General features: G+C 44.3%; 1 protein-coding gene across 2 annotated transcripts in view; it reads right to left on the reverse strand.

The window, feature by feature from the left end:
* The window catches only part of ttyh2 (tweety family member 2), a 117,205-nt gene extending 90,486 nt beyond the window's left edge, over positions 1-26,719 (reverse strand). Inside the window, exon 1 of one of the 2 annotated variants that reach the window (XM_021576242.2) lies at positions 26,270-26,719. In XM_021576242.2, the coding sequence (XP_021431917.1) occupies positions 26,270-26,398 (129 nt within the window). In that variant the 5' untranslated portion in view covers positions 26,399-26,719. The remainder of the gene's footprint in view (positions 1-26,269) is intronic. The other variant, XM_021576244.2, reaches the window with a different exon arrangement.
* Between the last annotated feature and the right edge of the window lie 441 nt (positions 26,720-27,160).

The raw sequence follows: 27,160 nt of genomic DNA on the forward strand, positions 1-27,160 counted from the left end.
CAGTTTGCATACTGATGCATAGGTACATCAAACACACAGCATCAGCATTGACACTCATCACTCTCTGATCCTTTGAGGATCCAGATAAAGATTGAATGAAGCTTGAGTGATGACAGTCAGAGAACACAGATACACAAAGAATTTGAACAAACCCAATTTTGATAAACTCCCATATCTATTGGGTGAAATACCACAGTGTGCCATCACAGCAGCAAGATTTGTGAAAAGGGCAACCAGTTAAGAACAAACACCATTGTAAATACAACCCATATTTATGTTTATTTTTTTCCCTTTTGTACTTTAACTATTTGCACATAATATGACATTTGTAATGTATTTATTCTTGTGGAACTTTTGTGAGTATAATATTTACTGTCCATTTGTATTGTTTATTTCCCTTTTCTTTATTATCTAGTTCACTTGCTCTGGCAATGTTAACATATGTTTCCCATGCCAATAAAGCCATTAAATTGGATTGAAATGTAATTGAATGAGGAGAGCAAAGTATTCTGCATAAATGGCACATCATTTGAATGTGTGATTTATGCATGTGTGTGGATAAGAGCCAGAGGACGAGAAATGTAGTCATGAACCTGTGAGAGGAGATGAGAGGAGATGAGAGGAGTGGAGAGGTGGGGAGAGGAAATGAGAAGAGATGAGAGAAGTGGAGAAGTGGGGAGAGGAAATGAGAGGAGAGGAGAGGAGAGGAGAGGAGAGGAGAGGGGAAGGGAGAAGTGAGTAGAGAGGATAAGAGAGTAGGGGAGGGGAGAGGAGATGAGAGGAGGGGAGAGGAGATGAGAGGAAGGGAAAGGAGATGAGAGGAGGTGAGAAGAGGGGAGAGGAGGGGAGAGGATAAGAGAGGAGGGGAGAGGAGATGAGAGGTGGGGAGAGGAGATGAGAGGAGGGGAGAGGTGAGTAGAAAGGAGGGGAGAGGAGGGGAGAGGTGAGTAGAGAGGAGAAGAGAGGAGGGGAGAGAAGGGGAGAGGAGGGTAGAGGCAATGAGAGGAGGGGAAAGGTGAGTAGAGAGGAGAAGAGAGTAGGAGAGAGAAGAGAGGAGGGGAGAGGTGAAGAGAGCAGGGGAGAGGAGGGGAGAGGAGATGAAAGGAGGGGGGAGGAGATGAGGAGAGGAGATGAGAGGAGGGGAGAGGTGAGTAGAGAGGAGGGGATGGAAGGGGAGAGGAGAGAAGAGGAGGGGAGAGGTGAGTAGAGAGGAGAAGAGAGGAGGGGAGAGGAGAAGAGAGGAGGGGAGAAGTGAGTAGAGAGGAGAAGAGAGCAGGGGAGAGGAGCGGAGAGGAGATGAGAGGCGGGGAGAGGAGATGAGAGGCGGGGAGAGGAGATGAGAGGAGGGGAGAGGTGTGTGGAGAGGAGGAGAGAGGTGTGTAGAGGAGGGGAGAGGTGAGTAGAGAGGAGAAGAGAGGAGGGGAGGGGAGGGGAGAGGAGAGGAGGAGGGGAGAGGTGAGTAGAGAGGAGAAAAGAGGAGAGGTGTGTAGAGAGGAGGGGAGAGGGGAGCAGAGAGGTGAGGTGAGAAGAGAGGAGAAGAGAGGAGGGGAGAGGAGGGGAGAGGAAGGGAGAGTAGAGAGGAAAAGAGAGGAGATGAGAGGAGGGGAGAGGTGAGTAGAGAGGAGAAGAGGATCCCTTCTTCCTTCAGTTTCATCTGGGGAGCAGGTGCTTTCTCATACCCCTCTCTTATTCTTTCCCCATCCCTCCTCACTCCCTCACACCATCCCTCCCTCCTCCAGAGAGAGGTGAAGGGGATGGGACAAGAATAGCTACCCAGACAGCAATAGTATTATTTGTTGTTACCTATTATTATGCCTCTTTCTCTGTCTCACCCTTTTTGTCAATCTTACATTTGTCTATCTGTCTGTCCGTATGGCTGTATGTCTGCCAGCCTGCCTGCCTGCCTGTATGTCTGTTTGCCTTTCTGCTTGTCTTCCTGTCTGTCCATAGCCATCTGTCTGTTTACGTGCTGTGATGATGTCACCTGTTCTGTAATACTATTGAGGGCATTATAGTTAGAGCTGTTCTGAATGTAAGCTCATAACCATAATACCTCAATGCGTTCAGTATGCATACATACCAGGCTAGTTATCTTAATTCCTCACGCCTCTTTGCATCCTGATTAATCCCCATTATGCCCCGTCTTCCTAATCCTCCAACCTCACCTCCATCTGTTGAGGAGTGAGGGAGGGATGCCTGATGCCTCATGTCCCATTTTCATGGCTACATGCCTCTCCTGCAGAGAGGGGGAGGTAAGGGGAGAAAGGGCTCATCTGGTGAAATCAATACCCAGCTATAAAACATAGGCTGTATTCCAAATGGCACCCCATTCTGCATGTAGTCCACTATTTTTGATCAGAGCCCTGTAGTCAACTATATAGGGGTACCATTTGGGATGCTACCATAGAGGAAGTGTCCAGAGGGGGCCAGTTCAATCAAAAGACCATAAGACCCTCATCACCATCCCCCCTTTTCTTACCCTTCTGTCATACTGCCCACCCATCCCCTGTAGAACAGGGATGGGCAACTTTTGATGGGGGTGGGGACCACAAAATCTGAACTCTTCATGAGGGGCCGCAGATGCCCATCCCTACCGTAGAACATGTTTGATGATAGAGGTGTGAGCATGTGTGTAGAGAGAAACAGTCTGTTCGCTGTAGCACAGATGTTTATTGGTGTCTCTGTGTGTGTGTGGTCAAAAAAAGGCACCCACTTAGCTTAAATGGGTTAAAAGGTGCTCTTGGTAAAACAAATCAAATCGGACCCTGGTTAGGTTAAGGGGTGGGGGTTGGATGGGGGTGATGACCCTGAGTGCGGGAGTGACTTGGAGGTGGAGGGTTAACCACCCTGGAGTGAGAAGTACTCAAAAGGGGGATGAGAGAAGATGGAGGGGGTCCTACAGTGCATTTTAGGTGAGGATATTAGATGAGATGGGGGCTACAGGGGGGCTGTTGGGGTGAGATTATGGGGAGGGGTCGGAATGAAACCACTTGGCTGGGAGATGGGAGTTGGGAAGGGGCAAATGAGCTCCACTAACCTTCCCCCCGCCCCCCTTCACATCGCCATGGCAACGGACAGGTTTGGTGGTTGCCCTTGGTCTCTGTTGAGGGAGCACTGAGGATGAGTGAAAAGGGGAATTATCACTCCCAGCCTATTTGAATTAAGCAGCATGTGACAGGCAGCCCTGCTGAAGCTACACACACTGCATCTTGTGATTCCTCTTGAGCAAACAGGGAGGTACGGAGGTAAGGAATGAATAGGCCTATGTGGTGGATGACAGAAAAGAAAAATGCAGAGAGAGAGAATATGGAATGTGGTGAGGATAGGGCTAAGAGCTATAAGGCATTCAATTAATAAACTAGGATATTATGAAGAGTTGGAGAGTTGATTCAGTGTCTGCACTCACGGTTTTAACAAAATCACTCCCCACTCTCTCTCTGTCTCCCTTTCTCCTGTCATTTCTCTCATGTAAAAGAGTGGGGGTGGAAAAATACATACATTTTTTAAAATTATAATGGGATCAACTGTATTCTGCACTGAGGCAAGTCAGTGAGCTGGGAAATACACACACACACACACTGCATATGTTTTACTATCCCTGTAGGGACCTAAATTCAAAATCCTATTTTCCCTAACCCCTAACCCTAAACCTCACTCTAAACCTAACACACACACACACACACACTGAGAGAAGAGACCATCACTAACCTCCACAGAGGCATCCGAGTAAAATGTCATTTTATTGTAGATAGCTTGATCATTCTCCCTGAAGACACAATTTATCACTCTCAGGCCAGAGACACACACCATTATTCATACAGAATATTTTAGACTGATGCAATTATTTTACTCCAATGTGCTACGTTTCATCCATCATTTGTACCTTGTTTTACTACAGAAATAAACGCAGAGGTGAGCATCGGTGGGTTTGCTTTGCAGAGCTCAGAGCTGCCCCAGTTTCTACGGGGCTTGGACTAAGCAGGCAACACCCTCCTTCCTCCACTCACCCACCACCACCACATCCCCACTTTTTGTTTCTACCTCATCCCTTGATGGGGGGAGGGGGGGACTTGGAGGCAGTGATGGAGGAGAGGAAGATAGGAAGATGTAGCTCAGCAGAAATTAATTCCCAGGGAGAGAGGGAAGGAAGGGAGGAGAGGGGGTGGAGGAGGGAGTAAAACATAATATTGGATGATGAGTATAGAAAAACAACATGGTGTGTGGAGAGATGAGAAAGAGAGAATGGGGTAGAGGAGAAAGATAACGGAAGAGAGAGGGGGGCGGGGGGGGGGGGGGGGGGGGGGGGGCTAAGGACATGGGAGAACAAAAGAGGTGCTTCAGCCACAGCAACGACTAGCCTAACTAACTAATAGCCGATTGCAGTTTCTCAGCATCGTGACCGACAATTTGGATAATGCAGTCTGGTTTCGTCCATTCATTCCTGTCAGGTTGTAGCTTACAAGCACTGGTTCTCACACTGCTGCACCAAGGGAGCATGGGACTGTTGGGACAAAAGAGGCAGCATCATGTGCTGCCAAAAGAAAATAAATCTCCAAGGAGGCAACGAGGGAGTGGTTTACATTACAACCACAGAGTTTTTAAACTCAGATGTGCAAAATCGCGAGACTTCCGGGAACAGATCAAGTAGACCAGCCCAGGGTTTGAGAAGTCAAATCAAATCAAACCTTGTCACATGCGCCGAATACAACAAGTGTAGACTTTACCGTGAAATGCTTACTTGCAAGCCCTTAACCAACAGTGCAGTTCAAGAAGAAGAAAATATTTACCAAGTAGACTAAAATAAAAAGTAATAATACAAAGTAACACAATAAGAATAACGAGGCTATATACAGGGGGCACCGGTACCGAGTCAGTGTGCAGGGGTACAGGCTAGTTGAGGTAATCTGTACACGTAGGTCGGGGCGAAGCGACCATGCACAGGCAACAAACAAACAGCGAGTAGCAACAGTGTACAAAAGGGAGGGGGGTGGGTCACTGTAAATTGTCCGGTGGTGTCACGACAGATTTCCTCCTCTTCCTCTGAAGAGGAGGTGTAGCAAGGATCGGACCAATATGCGGCGTGGTAGGTGTCCATGGTATTTAATAAGAAAACTCAACATGAACACAAATAGAAAATAACAACGTGAACTGGCACCGAAACAGTCCCATGTGGCACAGACACAGGAAACAATCACCCACAAAATACCCAAAGAACATGGCTGCCTAAATACGGTTCCCAATCAGAGACAACGATAAACACCTGCCTCTAATTGAGAACCAATCTAGGCAACCATAGACTTACATAAACACCTAGACTAGAAAACACCCCATAAACATACAAAACCCCTAGACCAGTCAAAACACATAAATCCCCCATGTCACACCCTGACCTAACCAAAATAATAAAGAAAACAAAGATAACTAAGGCCAGGGCGTGACAGGTGGCAATTTTATGAATTGTTCAGCAGTCTTATGGCTTGGGGGTAGAAGCTGTTTTGGTCCTAGACTTGACGCTCCGGTACTGCTTGCCGTGCGGTAGCAGAGAAAACAGTTCATAACTTGGGTGACTGGAGTCTCTAACAATTTTATGGGCTTTCCTATTATATTATATAGATCCTGGATGGCAGGAAGCCTGGCCCCAGCGATGTACCGGGCCCGCACTACCCTCCGCAGCGCCCCACGGTCAGATACCGAGCAGTTGCCACACCAGGCGGCGATGCAACCGGTCAGGATGCTCTCGATGGTGCAGCCGCAGTTCCTCTTGAGGATCTGGGGAGCCATGCCAAATCCCTACAGTCTCCTGAGGGGGAAAAGGTTTTGTCGTGCCCTCTTCACGGCTGTCTTGGTATATTTGGACGATGATATTTTGTTGGTGATGTGGACACCAAGGAACTTAAAACTCTCGACTCGCTCCACTACAGCCCCGTCGATGTTAATGGGGGACTGTTCGGCCCGCCTTTTCCTGTAGTCCACTATCAACTCCTTAGTCTTGCTCACATTGAGGGAGATGTTGTTGTCCTGGCACCACACTGCCAGGTCTCTAACCTCCTCCCTATAGGCTGTCTCATCGTTGTCGGTCATCAGGCCTACCGCTGTTGTGTTGTCAGCAAACTTAATGATGGTGTTGGAGTCGTGTTTGGCCACGCAGTCGTGGGTGAACAGGGAATACAGGAGGGGACTAAGTACACACCCCTGAGGGGCCCCAGTGTTAAGGATCAGCGTGGCAGACGTGTTGTTGCCTACTCTTACCACCTGAGGGCAGCCTGTCAGAAAGCCCAGGATCCAGTTGCAGTGGGAGGTATTTATTCCCAGAGTCCTTAGCTTAGTGATGAGCTTCGTGGACACTATGGTGTTGAACGCTGAGCTGTAGTCAATGAACAGAATTCCCACATAGGTGTTCCTTTTGTCCAGGTGAGAAACGGCAGTGTGGTGAGATTGCGTCATCTGTGAATCTGTTGGGGCTGTATGCGAATTGGAGTGAGTCTCGGGTGTCTGGGAGGATGCCGTTGATGTAAGCATGGCGGTCCGAATCACGTAGGCACTTGAGACTCGATCAGAGAGAGGCTGAAAATGTCAGTGAAGACACCCGACAGCCGGTCCGCGCATGCTCCGAGCACACGTCCCGGCAATCTGTCATCCCCAGCTGCCCTGCGAGGGCCGACCTGCTCAAAGGCCTTGTCCACATCGGCCACCAAGAGTGCCATCACGCAGTCATCCAGAACAGCTGGCGCTCCCGTGCATGCCCCAGTGCCGCCCGCCTCGAAGCGAGCACAAAAGGCATCGAGCTCGTAGAATAACAGTGAAGACATCAAAACTATGAAATAACACATGTGGAATCATGTAGTAACCAAAAAAGTGTTAAACAAATCAAAATAGATTTTAGATTCTTCAAAGTTGCCACCCTTAGCCTTGATGACAGCTTTGAACACACTAGTGACATATACTGACGAGGACAGGGGATGAACGAGAGTCACGTCAGTGATTTAAAGAAGATGCAAGCAAGCTTATAAGCTTATGTGCTCCTGTGCTCTGACAGTGGAGAGTACACTTTTACAAACACAACATACTACAGGCAAGTGAAGACCTACACTAGTGGTGCGCGGGTCAGCTGTTTGTTCATCTGCAACCGCCCAACTATTTGTGATAAAGTGAACATTTCTGCCATTTTGGTAGGCTATTTGCTTGTCAACTTGTCTATAATTAGATACATATAGCTTCTCTTTTTTTTCTTCTCTTCAATCTAGTTGACATCGGTGAAGTTCTCTCTCTCTCATCTTTCGCTGAGCAAAGACATTTAGGGACTGGGGAGAAAATACAATAAAGCAAAATGAAGGGGGAAAGATTTTCTGTGCAACACGTCAAAATGACATTAGTTTGACCAGTCATAAGGAAACAAAGAATGCTGTGAAAATGACCCAACGCGTTTTAGATTAGATTTCAGTTCGGCTTCGATACATATTTTACGTGGTTGAAATACTATCAGCTTTTATGATGCAGACAGGACCTCTACAGATGGTATCTAACTGAGCATTGCATTCTCTCAAGATGCATAAATAAATATATCATATTTCTCCACTCCTGTTTCCAAGACCAAATTTTGCCTACATTTGGTGTATAATTTTAATGCAATAAATGCTTAATTCTGCAGGAGTAATTATTAAGGCTATAGTCCTATTCGCACGGGACGAGTATTACAAGAGAAGGGTTATCTATTTATTACCCCAGAATGTCCGTTACGCCAGAGGCGCAATATTTTTTGTTGATGCTTTTGGAGATGTTCAATTCATTTGCACAAAACGTATAAACAAAAGCATTCACTGTGAAAGCTGATACATGTAGGCCCTTCATCTATAGGCTATGGGCAGCACTTCATTACATTTATCAAATAAGTTATTGTTTTCTTGCTCAAACCGCGAGCAACACCTGTGAGAGGTCTTTGGAGTTTGCCAAAAAACTGTAGGCTATTCTGGTTAGTCAATGTCCAGATTTCAGTTTCCATTTAACCCATCTAAACAGTAGGCTACAGTTCCCTTGACATGCCATAGGCCTATTTGAAGTCCAGTCTTGTGACTGTAAAATATGTATAGAGCCTCACAATCTTTTACTACCTCCCCAAATCTTTTTCTAACAGTACTTTCTGGCCCTCCCTTCTCTTTATTTTCAACTCTCTTTTCACAGCTTTTGTCTTACTGAATTAACTTCAACAATGTCCTTTTTAACTCTGTAGATTGACGTTAACTTTTTCTGCCCATTGGCTGTGTGGGCTGTTTGGCGCACGTACAGTTAAACCCTAATGTAGCCTATATAAATGTAACAATAATTATACATTTATGGATTTTTTTTAAGGTATTGTTTCTCTTTATTCAACCCACCCTTAAGCCACATAATATTTAATGACCTTGAAACTAGAGGTTGACCGATAACGATTATTGGAGGACCAAAAAAAGCCGATACCGATTTATTTGTAATAATGACAATTACAACAATACTGAATGAACACTTTTCTTTTACCTTAATATAATATATCAATAAAATCAATTTAGCCTCAAATAAATAATGAAACATGTTCAATTTGGTGGTTCCTTTTTACATGAGTCCTCAATATTCCCAGGTAAGAAGTTTTAGGTTGTAGTTATTGTAGGAATTATAGGACTATTTTTCTCTATTATACCATTTGTATTTCATATACCTTTGACTATTGGATGTTCTTATAGGCCCTTTAGTATTGCCAGTGTAACAGTATAGCTTCCATCCCTCTCCTCGCCCCTACCCGGGCTCGAACCAGGAACACATCGACAACAGAGACCCTCGAAGCATCGTTACCCATCGCTCCACAAAAGCCACGGCCCTTGCAGAGCAAGGCGAACAACTACTCCAAGTCTCAGAGCGAGTGACGTCACCGATTGAAACACTATTAGCGCGCACCCAGCTAACTAGCTAGCCATTTCACATCGGTTACACCAGCCTAATCTCGGGAGTTGAGAGGCTTGAAGTCATAAAAAGCTCAATGCTTGAAGCACAGCGAAGAGTGCTGTTTGAATGAATGCTTACGAGCCTGCTGCCTCCTACCATCGCTCATCAAATATCAAATTATAGACTTAATTATAACATAATAACACACAGAAATAACAGCCTTTGGTCATTGATTTGGTCGAATCCGGAAACGATCATTTCGAAAACAGAACGTTTATTCTTTCAGTGAAATACGGAACCGTTCCGTATTTTATCTAACTGGTGGCATCCCTAAGTCTAAATATTGCTGTTACATTGTACAACCTTCAATGTTATGTCATAATTATGTACAATTCTGGCAAATTTTGATTGTTTTTTATAAGATACGTTTAATGCTAGCTAGGAACTTACCTTGGCTTCTTTCTACCCTCGTGTAACAGGTAGTCAGCCTGCCATGCAGGCTCCTCGTGGAGTGCAAAGTAAGGCAGGTGGTTAGAGCGTTGGTCTAGTAACCGGAAGGTTGCAAAAACGAATCCCCGAGCTGACAAGGTAAAAATCTGTCATTCTGCCCCTGAACAGGGCAGTTAACCCACCGTTCCTAGGCCGTCATTGAAAATAAGAATGTGTTCTTAACTGACTTGCTTAGTTAAATAAAGGTGTAAAAAATAATTGGCCAAATCGGTGTCCAAAAATACCGATTTCCGATTGTTATGAAAACTTGAAATCGGCCCTAACCTACACACACTGCCTTGAGAACTTGCTCTGGGAGTTTGGATACAGTTGAGGCAGTAAAGACAGAATAATTACAAGGCAGGTGAGGGGCAACACCCCCTCTCTAAATGCCAATGAAGCAGTCTGCCCCAGTGTCTTCCTTAATTCTCCCAGTCTCTGACTGTTCCACTCTGACACGTGGAGGGTGTTTCCAGAAGAGTTTACTCAGCTGGGCCTGCCTATCAGGGCTCTACAGTGCGACCATTTTAGGGGGAAGGGGAAAGAGGGATATGTTGTCAGTTGTACAACTGAATGCCTTCAACTGAAATGTGTCTTCCGCATTTAACCCAGCCCTTCTGAATCTGAGAGGTGCGGGGGGCTGACATAATCAATATGCAAGTCTTCAGCACCCAGGGAACAGTGGGTTAACTCCCTTTCTCAGGCACAGAATGACAGATTTTTACCTTGTCAGCTCAGGGATTTGATCTAAGCAACCTTTCAGTTACTGGCCCAACGGTCTAACCAGTAGGCTACGTGCTGCACACTGGTGTTACTAAAGTAAAATTCCAGGTCGCGCAGCAAAATAAGGAGTCTAAGGATTTATTACCTCAAATATATTTTTATTTTAATTGTGCTCCTAAATTTGTTTGTGTGCGCCTACTTTGTTCAATTTAGGCGGAGAGGTGCATAGAGCCCTGCCCATGTACAGCTAGGACACCATACAGTCCCTGCAGAGCAGAGCAGAGGACAGGGAGAGGAGGGCAGGGAAGAGGAAAGCTAGAGAAGTGGAAAGCGGAGGAGTCATGGGTTATGGATGAGACGGGAAAAGGGGGATGGGAAAGTTCTTCTGTCTCCTCCTCTACAATTCTGCATCACTACTACAACCCAATACTAAAGGCCTCTGAGAATCTGTCATGCTAGCCTGCACTGTGCTATTCAACACAGGCCATCTCTGGGGGCAAATGAGGTGGTGTGTGAGGGTGTGCGTGTGTCTGTGGTTGTGTGGGCGCATCCGCACACGCGTGTGTGAGGAGAATAACTTCAGTATTGTCACCAACCTTAGGCAACCCACTGGGTACAGATGTCAATTCAACGTCTATTCCATTTCATTAAAATGACATGGAAACCACATGGATTCAACCAATGTGGGCCCAGTGGGTATATTCTTAGTTAGTAAAGCAAGAGTTAATTTGACCATCCCAGCAGAGTCAGGTAGGTATCTCCACCAGGGCAACATTTAAGGAGGAAACTAACAAGACCGATCGTCAGTCTACTGTTCATTCGCGTGGGTCGTTATTATAGGGACCACCCGGCGTTGGCGACAGCCGCTGTCATTTTCTCCCGTTTCTACACGTAGAATCAGTTTGCAATTACGGTCGAGACTCTATTCAGACGTGCTAAGTACTCTCCCCCGGCAGACGCTCAACAATCCTAGCGATCTGTTCATGCCTTTATGCTGTGTACAATCAAGGTTGGAGTATTTACCCATTCCCTTAACCCTCCTCCCAGACCCTGAACCTCAACCCTCACCCCAGGGGCCTTGGAGAGGTCAGTGTGTGATACTCCTACCACACAACAAAGAGGAGACCCATCCCCCATCCATCGCAGACCCCCACACAGCCACCCCTGTCCAACCCGGTTACTATAGCAGGCATCCACTATGTTCTGCTGGAGGGAATTTCACTGGCCTGCTGCATGAATACACTTGTCCTGTCGTCCTAGTTCACAAAACATTGGTGGAGCCATGCTTGGCAAACAAACACTCTCTCACACACACCTTATAAGGCCTTGATAACAAAAGAACAACCGTGTTTGTGCTTTGTTATAAAATGCATAGACAGTAAGAAAATGAGAAATACCAATACACACAAGGGAGTCTGTAAAAGGATCCCATTGCTGGTCGCATTCACTTTGCTTTGGTCAAAGGCCTGTTTATTGACATTCGACAAGAATAAACCTTGATGCCTACATTACATAATACAGTATAGTGACTTGTCTTGTAAGATCAGTACCAGGGGTGGACAGAAGGACAGACAGCCCATGTGAACACAACAACAGTACATTTGCAGTCCCAGCTCCATAGATGGCAATAAGGAGCGATGCTAATCAACAGAACCCTATCTGGATGGAGACAGATTGAGGTTAATGACCTTCTGCTGGGCCAGAGGGGGCCTGCTTGCCTGTGGCACTGTTTGTGTGTGTGTGTGTGTGTGTGTGTGTGTGTGTGTGTGTGTGTGTGTGTGTGTGTGTGTGTGTGTGTGTGTGTGTGTGTGTGTGTGTGTGTGTGTGTGTGTGTGTGTGTGTGTGTGTGTGTGTATGTGTGTGTATGTGACCACCGCTCACAACGGATTACGTATGAGGCATAGGATGAGGATGACTACATGGAATAGACATCTCAACTAGTCAACACAGGAGCTAAGTAGTCTAAAGTGAATCACTGTGAGCTATGACAATTAGGTTACACACTGCTGTTTGGGGGAGAGACAGGGGGGAGAGAGAGTAAAGGAGGGAAATGGGGGAGGAGATGAGGAGAGGAGGGAGAGAACGAGAGAGAGAGAGAGAGAGAGAGAGAGAGAGAGAAAGAAAGAAAGGGAGAGAGAGGAGGAGAGAAAACGAGACAGCAAATCTGCAAAGCCGTAAGCCGTGTGAAAAGATCGATATGCTTGCGGATAAAGCCATAAAATATCCATCAAATGAGAAGGGTCTTGGTTTTCCATTACAACTGGACTAACAGTGTTTGTTCATTTTGTAACCGCATTACACATATGGCAAGTGGACTTGTGGGAAGTTATTTTCCTGATCTAAAAATGTATTTAATTTAACGATCCTATCATCCATCTGCGGACCCTTATAGCTAACCTAGCCACAGTTTGAAACCTCAGGGAGAGACAGAGCCCACAGAAACAAGTAACATTAACAATCTAAACTCATACCCAGAGGCAGAATCCACTTTATCGACAGCGAAACAAACAAACAAACAAACAGACAGACAAGCCAACAAAAGTAACTTGAGAGAATACAATGGTCATACTTAAGACAAACCATGCTTAGACCTAAACTGCCAGGCCAAAACTAGCAGCGGTCAGTTTCTCTTTTTCCCATGAGGATAGACAGGTCAAATGTAGTTCCACAACAGTAGAGCCATAGTTTTAAACCCTGACCACTGTCCCATTTCCCGGCCCAACCCCGTCACACGAGCCAGAGAAAATCTCAGCAATTGAGTGAAAATGTTTCAAATGACATAATCACAAGTCAAAGGACAAAAGCTTAGCTCAGTGTAGACTTTAATAAACATAAAGACATCAAATGAAAGGACTTTCAGTGCATTCCGAAAGTATTCACACCCCTTGACTTTTTACACCTTTTGTTACGTTACAGCCTTATTCTAAAATGTATTAAATATATTTTTTTTAACTCATCAATCTACACAAAATACCCATAATGACAAAGCAAAAACAGGTTTCTAGATCTTTTTGAAAACGTATTTTAAAAAAAAACCTGAAATATCATATTTACACAAGTATTCAGCCCCTTTACTCAGTACTTTGTTGAAGCACCGTTGGCAGGGATTACAGCCTCTAGTCTTCTTGGCTATGACGCTACAAGCTTGGCACATCTGTACTTAGGGAGCTTCTCCAATTCTTATCTGCAGATCCTCTCAAGCTCTGTCAGGTGGGATGGGGAGCATCGCTGCACAGCCATTTTCAGGTCTCTCCAGAGATGTTCGATCGGGTTAACTCAAGGACATTCAGAGACTTGTCCCGAAGCCACTCCTGCATTGTCTTGGCTGTGTGCTTAGGGTCATTGTCCTGTTGGAAGGTGAACCATTGCCCCAGTCTGAGGTCCTGAGCACTCTGGAGCGGGTTTTTATCAAGGATCTCTCTGTACTTTTCTCTGTTCATCTTTGCCTCGATCCTGACTAGTCTCCCAGTCCCTGCCTCTGAAAAACATACCCACAGTATGATGCTGCCACCACCATGCTTCACCGTAGGGATGGTGCCAGATTCATGTGATGAATGGCAATAAGGAAAAAAAGAGTTCACTCTTGATTTCATCAAAGCAGAGAATCTTGTTTCTCATGGTATGAGGCTACTTTAGCTGCCTTTTGGCAAACTCCAAGCGGGCTGTCATGTGTCTTATGCTGAGGAGTGGCTTCCGTCTGGCGACTTTATCATAAAGGCATGATTGGTGGAGTGCTGCAAAGATGGTTGTCCTGCTGGAAGGTTCTCCCATCTCTACAGAGGAACTCTGTGGCTCTGTCAGAGTGACCATCGGGTTCTTGGTCACCTTCCTGACCAAGGCCTTGCTCAGTTTAACATAACAAAATGTGGAAAAAGGTAAGGGGTCTGAATACTTTCCAAATGCACTGTAGATATTCAATGTCATCTCTACATTGGATGGGAAAGAAGGATAAACACCCCACATGCTTTTTCCTCATAACTCCAGCCACGAGAATACTCATGTCCCATATCGTAGGACGTCTGCTGTTGAATCAACACCATGTTGTTTATTTCAATGGCTCACACACAATGGATCTTTCATCTATATAAGATGGGGGGAGAGGCAGAGATGAGAGAACCACTGATAAACAGATGAAGGAGGTAGCAAAGGAGGGAGGAAGGAAGGAGGAATGAAGACAACAGAAAGGAGGAGGTCTGGAGGAAGGGATTGTTTGTAGGCACTGAAGCGGAACATTATTCCCAAGGAGTCTCTGTAGGCAAAGCCATAAGGCAGAAAGATCGGTGTATGTGTGTGTGCACTAGTAGTGTGTAAGTACATAACTGAACGTCTGTTCATTCGGCCTATATCACTCCACGCAGCCATGGCACACTTATAGAACGTGTGAGCGGCCTCTTAAAGTGCTTTTTATAGAAACACGTGTTTGTGGCGTACAATTGAGATTGGACGGCTAGACGTGGTTGGCAGACATCTTTTGTCCCCATGCAAACAATTCTTCTTTCAGCCTGGCTGGCTATCTGAGAATCTACACCAAGCCCCGGTGTCAAATTAAACCAAGTTCTCTACAATTAGGATATATGGAAGTGGTTATAGAAAACAGTCAGCACACATATTCTAGCCTGGTTAAACCAGATTAGAGGCTGCGGTCATTCCACATGTATTGTAGCCTGGTTAAACCAGATTAAAGGCTGCGGTCATTCCACATGTATTCTAACCTGGTTAAACCAGATTAGAGGCTGCGGTCATTCCACATGTATTCTAGCCTGGTTAAACCAGATTAGAGGCTGCGGTCATTCCACATGTATTGTAGCCTGGTTAAACCAGATTAGAGGCTGCGGTCATTCCACATGTATTCTAGCCTGGTTAAACCAGATTAGAGGCTGTGTTAATTCCATTACTCTGGAATCCGCATAAAGAAAATACTGTAAAACTTAAATTAAACATAAGAGTCTCAAATAGCCGATTGTCCCTTTCATTAGCCGGACAACGGCACACATTTCAGAAAATTAACACCTGTTTCAAATAAACGCTGGGTCTAAATGAATTGTTTACAAGGTTTAATGTTGGATTTGTTACATTACTTAATTCAGTAATGACTCCGTTTTTATAGCCAGTAAAACCGTAGACTGGTCATCAGACTGTTACTTAACCATCACTAGCACATAGACTTTAAATCACTGGCCACATTAATAATGGAACACTAGTCACTTTAATAACGTTTACATATTTTGCATTACTCATCTCATGTGTACAGTGGGGCAAAAAAGTATTTAGTCAGCCACCAATTGTGCAAGTTCTCCCACTTAAAAAGATGAGAGAGGCCTGTAATTTTCATCATAGGTACACTTCAACTATATTTATATATTCTTAATTCCATTCCTTTACTTAGATTTGTGTGTATTGTTGTGAAATTGTTAGATATTACTTGTTAGATATTACTGCACTGTTGGAGCTAGAAACACAAGCATTTCGCTACACCCGCAATAACATCTGCTGAACACGTGTATGTGACCAATGAATTGGATTTGATTTTGATTTGATTTATTTTAGATGACTTTTGTTGGACACACACCAGAGGCAGCCCCATTCCTTGTCTCCTTCACCCTTTTCAGATTGCGAACATACCGGTTCCAAATCTTTTTCCATGTTTCTTTCATGTCAGTATCGATGTTCAAATTTCATGATATCCGTGGTATCTCCCTTCAGCTGTTTTCTTTTGCGTGCTTCTCTGAATACAACCGCTTCGAAGGGTTGTAAAAGTTCTCGTACAGTATGGCTCACCAGTTTGGACAGATGCTCCTCGAAACTGGACAGAGACATAGACATAATTGTTATTGGCAAATCTCGAAATAAAAGCACAAAAAGGGAAGCTTGCAAGCAGTAGAAACTAAGTAGCAGAACTTCTTCTTCTTCGATGGGGTTTAACGGCGGTTAGCATCCAATGTTAATGGTGCATTACCGCCACCAGCTGGACTGGATATTGAATAAGAAACAAAAAAAACATTGCGGGAAAGGGGGAAAATTACATCATACAAACAAAAACATGTCAACTAAGAAAATCCATCCCACTTCTTCAATCACAGTCCACTCCAAAATACATCCATCCCTACACAGGCTCAAGGGCCTGTGATGGCGATACATTCACCGACAGGATTTCTTGCACGGCCTCGGCGGTGAAATCACGAAGACCCAAAAAACGTTCAGCGGCATTCACAATGACTCACATTTTCTTAGACTTCTTCTCCGATTGTGTACAGTTTATGACCATTGCAATAAAAAATACAAAGTCCACATTTTTAACATTTAGCATTCCACTGTCCCTCAATTGATGAGAACCCTTCACTAGTCATGGTGGCTCTACTACTGTTGTTTCTTCTCCGCCACTCGTTCCTTCCAATCTCCTCACCGCCTCCAGATAGGAGACACGCTGGACACTCCTAACCCCTGCCACCTCATTCTCCTTCACCCTAACAGGGCACTCCAGGAATTCAGACGCATGTTCACCTCCATAGTTGCAGCGTTTCACTTAATCTGGCATACGATGCTCTTCCCACTTGACACATGACCAAATCTTTTACGTGTATGACACTGAAGGGGCTTGTGCACAAAAGCTCTTACAGGGTATCTCATGAATCCTAACTTTTTATGAGAAGGGAGAGACTCTTCATCAAAGAACAGTAACAAACGAGTCTAGCAGTTTCCACCACAGCTTTACTTTTCTTGTATCCCTTTGTCTTTGCCACTGAAACCCACTCATTCTCACTTTCTGTACTGTTAGCTTCATCCACCTCAGTTTCCTCTTCCATCCAATCGTGTTTCTCGTCCTAGCGAAGAAGCAGAACGTCCATCTCTTACGTATTCTGTGTAGACCTCTTAATACACAGCGTGCTTTGTAATGGTTCCTTTTTGCATATACATGAACATTTAGTTCATTTAGCAGTAGCTCTCATCACACTGTAGTGCCATCGGACTTTGGATCCCAATGTAGGGTAAAAGGAGGCCACAAAATTGTGAACAGCTATAAAGAAACGTATTTCAAATACATGTCACAGAGATGCTGCCCATCTATGGCTATAGGTCACTCTGATCTACAGTGGGCCATCGACCGAGAGCAGGCCTGTATGGCAGGAGGAGGGGTTTTGAGGTGAACTGAGTGGAGTTGAAAAGCCAGTGAGTGTCTGATCCTCTCCTAGTCATCCCTGGGTTATTAACAATGTTGGATAAGGTCTTAACATGTTGAAACCAACAGGTGACCAATGTTTCCATTTGAACATGGGATATTTTTGCATAATGACCACCATGTACAGTCTGTAGTAGTACTACTGTGGGCCATGCCCTGTGCCATCTGCGCGCCTCTCTAACCGGCTGTGCATAAAACAACCACGTAGTGAGAGTCCAATCGAGCTAAATGATAACTTGGGATGGCCCATATTGAGTAGGGCAGGGAATGGCTAGAGACCTCATGATATTATCACGATACTTAGGTGCCAATAGGATTTTACTGTCTGGTGTGAGTCCTCCCATCTAATATTAAATACATCAAAAACAAAAGACATGGTGATGACTTTGGAAGGAACACTACCATGCACACACCATCACTGCTAAAAGGTGAGCCTGTTGAAATAGTGGAGGAGTACAAATACCTTGGGCTAGTTATTGACTGACAACAAACTGTCCTGGGAACAATGTACTGACCCTATATTTAAGAAAGGCCAACAGAGACTGTATTTTCTACAGAAACGGAACTTTTTTTTAAGGTTGATCTAACCGCCATGGTTCTCTTTTATAAATCGTTCATTGAGAGCATTCTGTCCTACTGCTTGACCTGCTGGTTTGGGAATATCAAGGTTGCACAGAAAAATAGGTTGGGCAAGATAGTCAGGACTATCATTGGGCAGCAACAGCAAGGGCTGTCATCTCTCTACCTGGGCAGAGCCCTTCATAAGGTGAATAAAACAGTGGTTGACTCTTCCCATCCACTCCACCCTGAATTCCAGCTCCTCCCCTCTGGACCTACATACAGACTACCTAAGGTTAAAAAAAAAATAACATGCAATTCTGCAACTTAACAAATGTTGGACTAATTGCACTTAGCACTTGCACTCTGAAACTGCCCTTACCCTGTCTATTTGTTTGTAAATATCCTTTGCTCTTTATTTGACATTTTTAGATGTTATATGTTTTATGGCTGCTGCAAGAGGATTCGCCTCTGAGGACATTAAAGCTTTCTGAATCTGAATATGGATATGTATTGCGTATCTTACGATTCTATATGTATTGCGATTCTTCTATATGTTATTTTATTGCGATTTGATGTTCCAAATATATTGCTCACTATACAGTATGTCTGCTCCAGAGAGACAAGAGCGAGCATAAGCCAACTAGTTTTGATCAGTCATGGAAATAAAAGTGCTGAAAATGAATTGGCTCCCCTATTTCAAAAGAACATGGAAAACAAGCTATGAAGGAAAAATACTGGTGTTTTGGTGCAGATACAGCAACCTAGGGCAAAAATAATATTGCGATATTGTCAACTGTATATTTTAATATTGAGTCAGTGGGACAAATCTTTGGATAGTCTAATCTACATACAGTAGTGTTGGCCACCTGACAGGATATGACATCAAAGTCAACTAGCAGGAAGGAAGAACCCCAATGTGGCCAGCCCTGCAGGGTCCTGGTGTGTTTGTGCGTGCCCTGTACCACAGCTGCCCAACCCTGGCCTGTGTTATCACAGTCTCCCAAGAGGTTCTCAACAGTACAGCTCCTAAAGAACCTCTCCATGGGCTGGTAGGTTACGACTCAAATGTCACGTCATAGGGCTTGGGTCAAAATTTGTATACTATATAGGGAATAGGGTGCCATTTGGGATGCAGATATAAACATACAGCTGTAGGTTTATACAGCTGACTCAACGTTTTGCCTATGAGATGAAGCCTAAGTCTTTCCATACAGTACATTAGCAGCTATTTAGCACCAATGACATGATTTATTTACGAGTTAGGCCGATTACCTGTTGTTTCTGACCATTTGCCAAAAGACTAAGATACTCAACAAATAAATGACGTAACGGTGGTAACAACTTGCTTGCCTTGCCTCAGTTGTGGGCCTCTAGTGAAGACTCTGATCCAATTGAATTGCATAATACAAACATAAACCACACCACATCCCTATTCCCTCTCATGAACAGCTTTGGGTCACAGAGCAGAGAAGGAAGTGGATGAATCATATGGATAGGGACCCTTTGACCTATCCACTCCTCTGTAATGAGACATTTCTTCCTCTCTGACGAACACACACAGACACACACACACACACACACACACACACACACACACACACACACACACACACACACACACACACACACACACACACACACACACACACACACACACACACACACACACACACACACACACACTGAGGCTGGCAGTGCGATATGAGGAGAAATAGGGCTCTGACCTATTTTTGTGAGAACTCTTTTTGGGCTGTGTCCTCCTTTCTTGTTCTGGTGAGTGAGATGAGGAAAAGTACAGATCTTACTGCAGGGAACGCAATGCATGCTGAGGCCAAAATGACTAACACGTGACTAAAGACATAGACAAATGAATTGTAGCTATCTAAAATTCATTGGCTTCTACACAGACATCCAACAAAAGTCCAAAGACACATACCAAACAGAAGACATGATGCTAAAACATTAAAACATTATTTTTGTCCGAAGAGCATTAGGCTAAATTAGCATTGAGGAACATTCTGCAGTTCATTAATTTCTCAGGTCAGGTGATTCACATGATCAGCAGTGTTCTTTCTGTCCAATGGAGGGTGAGAATCAACAGGCCAGGCATACTTGAGAATCAGCAATCCTTTCTATAATACACACACATACTAAACCCAACAGAAAGAAAGCAGCCCTTACTAAGACCGTGACCCTTGAATTCCACTTCATTCTTCTGTGGACCACAGCCAACCAGCCAACCGGAGGAATTCACAAACATTGGCTCTGCTCAAACTGGCCAATTACAGCTCATTCTGACATGCAGTCTGAGCCATGCATGGGGAGCCACTCAATAACCTCCCTCTACAGACTGACTGTGTGGAGAGATCGATGACAGCAATATCTGCTCAAACTGAGTAGAGAGAATTGGATACCGTCTTGTTTCCTAATTTGAATTCTTTATCGTCTAACACTAAGCTTTCTACATTGAATAGGCTAAAAGTTTGTTCGGTCACCATAGCACTGTCTGTAGAAAGGAATCATATCCTCAACCAACCAGCAGTTCTACTGTATTCAATACAGTACAATACAGTACAGAGAGGCCTGTACGTGGATACATTTAGACACATTATTGACTTACTCCGGCTTTTGGTGCCAGATAGAGTAGCGCATAGCCGGTTCCACAATGCATTGGTGGGCGAGTAGGCTGATTGGAGTCAATTCTCTTTCAATATGGTCACTGACCTGCCATTAAGGGATAATAAAGAGGGACTAGGGATCTTCAGTGTCCATCAGTTCCACTGATTATCACCAATAATAGCATGGTCAAAGCAGCTGTAGTGATCAATAATCACCGTGAGAGCCATAACTTATGGAATGTTATGGTCTGACTACTGTGTCAATTTATTGCCTTCAAATTGCAGCATTAATGCAAGAAGCCTAGTACAGGGACAGATTGAGAAAGCAGCGTGTGACCAGCTAGTATACTGTCTGTGTGTCTGTACGTGTGTGTATGTTCGCGCGCGTGTGGAAGGCTAGTGTAGCGTAGTGCTCTAAAGTTCCACCCCTCGCTATGGGCTATCAGGCTGCATGGTGGTGGTTGATCGTCGTACCAGCAGGATTCAGTGGTCTCCCATGGAGATCCTTCATCCTCTCTCCTCCCACCCCTAACAGCCCAGACTTTCCCCTCTCCCCACGCTGTCACAGCTAATGGAAACAGACAGCTACAGAGACCAGCACACTCTCCCCCCCTCTCGCTCTCACTCATACCACAGTCAGTTCGGAGCGCTGAGTAGGGGTTTCTCTCCCTATCCCCATCTCTCTCCCCCTCTCTCTCTCTTTATTTCTCTCTCATACCACAGCCATTTCCTTCCTAGTGTTAAGTGCTCTGTGGATTCACTGACAGTGTGAGGGTGGGAGTTGGAAGAGAAGGGTTGGTGGGCCTATCTGGTCTCAGGAGAAATTAATAGGGATAAATGTATACTACATGACCAAAAGTATGTGGACACCTGCTTATCAAACATCTCATTCCAAAATCATGGGCATTAATATGGAGTTGGTCCACGCTTTGCTACTATAACAGCCTCCACTCTTCTGTGAAGGCTTTCAACTAGATGTTGGAACATTTCTGCAGGGACTTGCTTCCATTCAGCCACAAGAGCATTTGTCAGGTCGGGCACAGATGTTGGGCTATTAGGCCTGGCTCGCAATCGCCGTTCCAATTCATCCCAAAGGTGTTTGATGGGGTTGAGGTCAGGACTCTGTGTAGGCCAGTCAAGTTCTAACACACCGATCTCGACAAGCCATTTCTGTATGGACCTCGCTTTGTGCACAGGGACATTCTGAAACAGGAAAGGGCCTTCCCCAAACTGTTGCCACAAAGTTGGAAGCACAGAATTGTCCAGAATGTCATTGTATGCTATAGCGTTAAGATTTCCCTTCACTAAGGGGCTGAGCACGAACCATGAAAAACAGCCCCGTACCATTATTCCTCCTCCACCAAACTTTACAGATGGCACTATGCATTGGGGCAGGTAGCGTTCTTCCGGCATCTGCCAAACCCAGATTCGTCCGTCGGACTGCCAGATGGTGAGGGGTGATTAATCTCTCCAGAGAACACATTCCTACTGCTCCAGAGTGTCACGTTCTGACCTTAGTTCTTTTGTTATATGTCTTTGTTTTAGAATGGTCAGGGCGTGAGTTGGGTGGGTTTTCTATGTTAGTTTTTCTATGATTTGCTATTTCTGTGTTTGTCCTGGTATGGTTCTCAATCAGAGGCAGCTGTCAATCGTTGTCCCTGATTGAGAACCATATTTAGGTAGCCTGCTTTCTGTTGTGTTTCGTGGGTGATTATTTTCTGTCTTTGTGTATGTTACCAGACAGGACTGTTTCGTTGTTTCATTTATTCACGTTGTTATTTTGTACTTGTCAGTGTTCTATTGAAAGTAAGCAATATGAACACGTACCACGCTGCGCATTGGTCCTCCGATCCTTCCTGCTACTCCTCCTCAGAAGAGGAAGAGGAAAACCCTTACACAGAGTCCAAAACGGCGAGTTTTACACCACTACAGCTGACGCTTGGCATTGCACATGGTGATCTTAGGCTTGTGTGCGGCTAATCGGCCATGGAAACCCATTTCATGAAGCTCCCGACGGACGTTGCTTCCAGAGGCAGTTTGGAACTCGGTAGGGAGTGTCTCAACACTCAGCTGTCCTGATCTGTGAGCTTGTGTGGCCTACCACTTTGTGGCTGAGCTGTTGTTCCTCCTAGACGTTTCCACTTAACAATAACAGGGCCAGCTCTAGCAGGGCAAAACAATTTACGAACTGACTTGTTGGATTGGTGGCATCTTATGACAGTGCTACGTTGAAAGTCACTGAGCTCTTCAGTAAGGTCAGTCTACTGCCAATGTTTGTCTATTTTTTTCCTCATCAATCTACACACAATACCCCATAATGACGAAGTGAAAGTTTAATTTTTTATTTTTCTAAATCTATTACAAATGAAAAACAGAAATACTTTATTTACATAAGTATTCAGACCCTTTGCTATGAGACTCGAAATTGAACTCAGGTGCATCCTGTTTCCTTTGATCAGCCTTGAGATGTTTCTACAACTTGATTGGAGTCCAAAGATCGTACTTTTTGGAGAAATGTCCTCTGGTCTGATGAAACAAAAAAAGAAGTGTTTGGCCATAATAACATTATGTTTGGAGGAAAAAGGGGGAGGCTTGCAAGCCGAAGGACACCATCCTAACCGTGAAGCACGAGGGTGGCAGCATCATGTTGTGGGGGTGCTTCGCTGCAGGTGGGACTGGTGCACTTCACAAAATAGATGGCATCATGAGGAACGAAAATTACGTGGATGTATTGAAGCAACATCTCAAGACATCAAGCTTGGTTGCAAATGGGTCTTCCAAATGGACAATGACCCCAAGCATATTTCCAAAGTTGTGGCAAAATGGCTTAAGGACAACAAAGTCAAGGTATTGGAATGGCCATCACAAAACTCTGACCTCAATCCGATAGAGAATGTGCGAGCAAGGAGGCCGACAAACCTGACTCAGTTACACCAGCTCTGTCAGGAGGAATGGGCCAAAATTCCCCCAACTTATTGTGGGAAGCTTGTGGAAGGCTACCCGAAACGTTTGACCCAAGTTAAACAATTTTCGGCAATGCTACCAAATAAACTCAGCAAAAAAATAAACGTCCCTTTTTCAGGACCCTGTCTTTCAAAGATAATTAGTAAAAATGCAAATAACTTCAAAGATCTTCATTGTAAAGGGTTTAAACACTGTTTCCCATGCTTGTTCAATGAACCATAAACAATTAATGAACATGCACCTGTGGAACAGTCATTAAAACACTAACAGCTTACAGACGGTAGGCAATTAAGGTCACAGTTTGGAAAACTTAGGACACTAAGGAGGCCTTTCTACTGACTCCGAAAAATACCAAAAGAAAGATGCCCAGGGTCCCTGCTCATCTGCGTGAACATGCCTTAGGCAGGCTGCAAGGAGGCCTGATGACAGCAGATGTGGCCAGGACAATAAATGTCAATGTCCGTACTGTGAGACGCCTAAGTCACCTATGGGCACAAACCCACCGTCGCTGGACCAGACAGGACTGGCAAAAAGTGCTCTTCTCTGGCGAGTTGCGGTTTTGTCTCAGCAGGGGTGATGGTCAGATTCGCATTTATCGTCGAAGGAATAAGCTTTACACTGAGGCCTGTACTCTGGAGCGGGATAGATTTGGAGGTGGAGGGTCCGTCATGGTCTGGGGCGGTGTGTCATTGCAGGCAATCTCAATGCTGTGCGTTACAGGGAAGACTTCCTCCTTCCTCATGTGGCACCCTTCCTGCAGGCTCATCCTGACATGACCCTCCAGCATGATAATGCCACCAGCCATACTGCTCGTTCTGTGCGTGATTTCCTGCAAGACAGGTATGTCAGTGTTCTGCCATGGCCAGCAAAGAACCCAAATCTCAATCCCATTGAGCACGTCTTGGACCTGTTGGATCGGAGGGTGAGGGCTAGGGCCATTTCCCCCAGAAATGTCCGGGAACTTGCAGTTGCCTTGGTGGAAGATTAGGGTAACATCTCACAGCAAGAACTGGCAAATCTGGTGCAGTCCATGAGAAGGAGATGCACTGCAGTACTTAATGCAGCTGGTGGCCACACTAGATACTGACTGTTACTTTTGATTTTGACCCCCACTTTGTTCAGGGACACATTATTACATTTCTGTTAGTCACATGTCTGTGGAACTTGTTCAATTTATGTCTCAGTTGTTGAATCTTGTTATGTTCATACAAATATTTACACATGTTAAGTTTGCTGAAAATAAACACAGTTGACAGTGAGAGGACGTTTCTTTTTTTGCTGAGTTGACTAATTGAGTGTATGTAAACTTCTAACCCACTGGGAATGTGATGATAGAAATAAAAGCTGAAATAAATTATTCTCTCTACTATTATTCTGACATGTCACATTCTTAAAATAAAGTGGTGATCCTAACTGACCTAAAACAGGGAATTTTGAAAAACAGAGTTGGAATGTAATTGGCTAAGGTGTAGGTAAACTTCTGATTTCAACTGTGGGTATTTTAGCAGACGACCTTATCCAAAGCAACTTACAGTAGTGAGTGTATACGATTCCATATTTGTTCATACTGGTGCCCGGTAGGAATCAAACCCACAACCCTGACATTGCAAATGCTACGCGCTACCAACTGAGCCACACTGGACCTACATAGCTCCTCTCCCACTTTCTCTCCCCATCTCTCTATTCCCTCTCTGCTCGCTCACTATCCCTTTCTCTCTTCCTAACGCTTTCCCATTAAACTTGTTCACCCCCACAGCAAAGGTTCCACAATAACGACTTAATTACAACCAGCAGACATAGAGTGAGTGTCTCACTATAGCTGCTTTGAAAAAGTACTGCATGGTGTCTGCCCCTATTTTAGACTGTCTACTCTACACTGACTCTACACTATAGAAAATAACAGAATCCTTGAAATAAACCCAGTCTTTGTGGAAAGTAACAGCTGAAACATTACTCATCCCAAGGCTTGATTAGCCATTTAGAGGTTTGAGGAAACAATGTGCACGGTCTCTGTAGTTCAACCCAAGCCAAAAGCTAAACAGATTTCTGCTATTGTAAAAACTACAAGCATATACTGAGTCTGATGTTCACACAGGATTACTTTCATTAAGTAGTGCCCTATATAAGGAATAGTAGAGTGGCATTTGGGATTAAGCCATAGAAACATGCTGGGGGTTCCCAAATTTTTCAGCAAGATACTTAAGCAATAAGGCCCGAGGGGGTGTGGTATATGCCCAATTTACCACGACACAACACGGAGTGCCTGGACACAGCTCTTAGCCCTGGTATATTGGCCACATATAAAAAAAACAGAGTTGCCTTATTACTATAATAAACTGGTTACCAATGTAATTAGAGCAGTTAAAATAAATGTTTTGTCATATTTGGTCTGATATACCACTGCTGTCAGCCAATCAGCATTCAGGGCTCATTCCACCCAGTTTATAATAGACATTTGAGAATAGTCAGCTGAGAGATATAGAGTAGCCCAGAAATGACATGATATTATTTGTAATAACACAGATTAAATGTAATGTTCCAAATAAACATTGCATTGCAGACTGTCCTATAGGCCTATCAAACTTCTGCTGTTGGCAGAAATGATCAGATTCAGCAATTGGTTACTTTGATCATCCTGATGGAAGGGGATCTTTTTGGGGTTTAGACCATATCCAATAACACATCACATATATTTATTTAAACCCTTGTTTTGACCAGAGCTCTATGGGTCCTGGTGAAAAGTAGTGCACTAATAAATAAGGTTCCATTTGGGATACAGTTTATGAGACCCGGCGTCGGTCAAATCTGAGTCTGCACAACTAACCTGCTGGTAGTTCTGATCCTGGGGGGTGAAGGTGTTATCGATGGGCTGGAAGTTCAGGTTGACATGAGGAAAATTGTGTAGCCAATAAGTCCACCAAGGTGCAATATAATCATCCCGTATCGAAGACATCCCGGCACTAGTTTTGTTATCCAAGATCTACAGTTCGTTTATTGTCTTTTGTAAACAGACAGCTCATCTGCTGTTGGAAGTATCCTCATCAGTTCCGTCTTCTGTAACAAAGCAATAATAAGCTATTATTATTGAAAAGCATGCTGGATAGTGTAGACCCGTTGAAACGCACAGTAGACAAAAAATGCAGAGAAGTCGTTAAAGGAAAGCATCCCAAGATTATCTGGGAAAAATAAAATTAGCACGTCGTTTCAGCCACGGCCATCCTGTCCGCTGGTCCAGTCTTTCACATTTGAGCGATCCCACCACAGAAAAGAAATGTCCCTATACGGGAGCGCGCATGAATAAGGGCACGGGACACGAGGCGAAGGCGCGCAGAACCTGCAGGGAGCATAGACATATCCCAGGAACCTGAATGGTAGTCTAAGGAAAATAAGTAGAATGGGAAAAAGTATGGCATGGAAAGATGCAATTTATAGGCTAAAGATAGACATATTTTAATATGATGTTATTTTTTTTCCTGAATGTCAAAACAATGTATAAGCAACAAATCAAATCAAAGTTTATTGGTCATGTACACAGATTTGCAGATGTTAACTCAGGTGCAGCGAAATGCTTGTGCTTCTAGCTCCAAAAATGAATGCAGTAATACCTAGCACATTTTTTTTTTATTGCAAAAAACACACACAATCCGCAAAAAAAAGATACATTAAGAAGTATCAGAATGAGTAATGTCAGAAACCAGAATATATATATATATAT

Source organism: Oncorhynchus mykiss, chromosome 20 (genome assembly GCF_013265735.2).
Source record: "Oncorhynchus mykiss isolate Arlee chromosome 20, USDA_OmykA_1.1, whole genome shotgun sequence".
Lineage (NCBI taxonomy): Eukaryota > Metazoa > Chordata > Actinopteri > Salmoniformes > Salmonidae > Oncorhynchus > Oncorhynchus mykiss.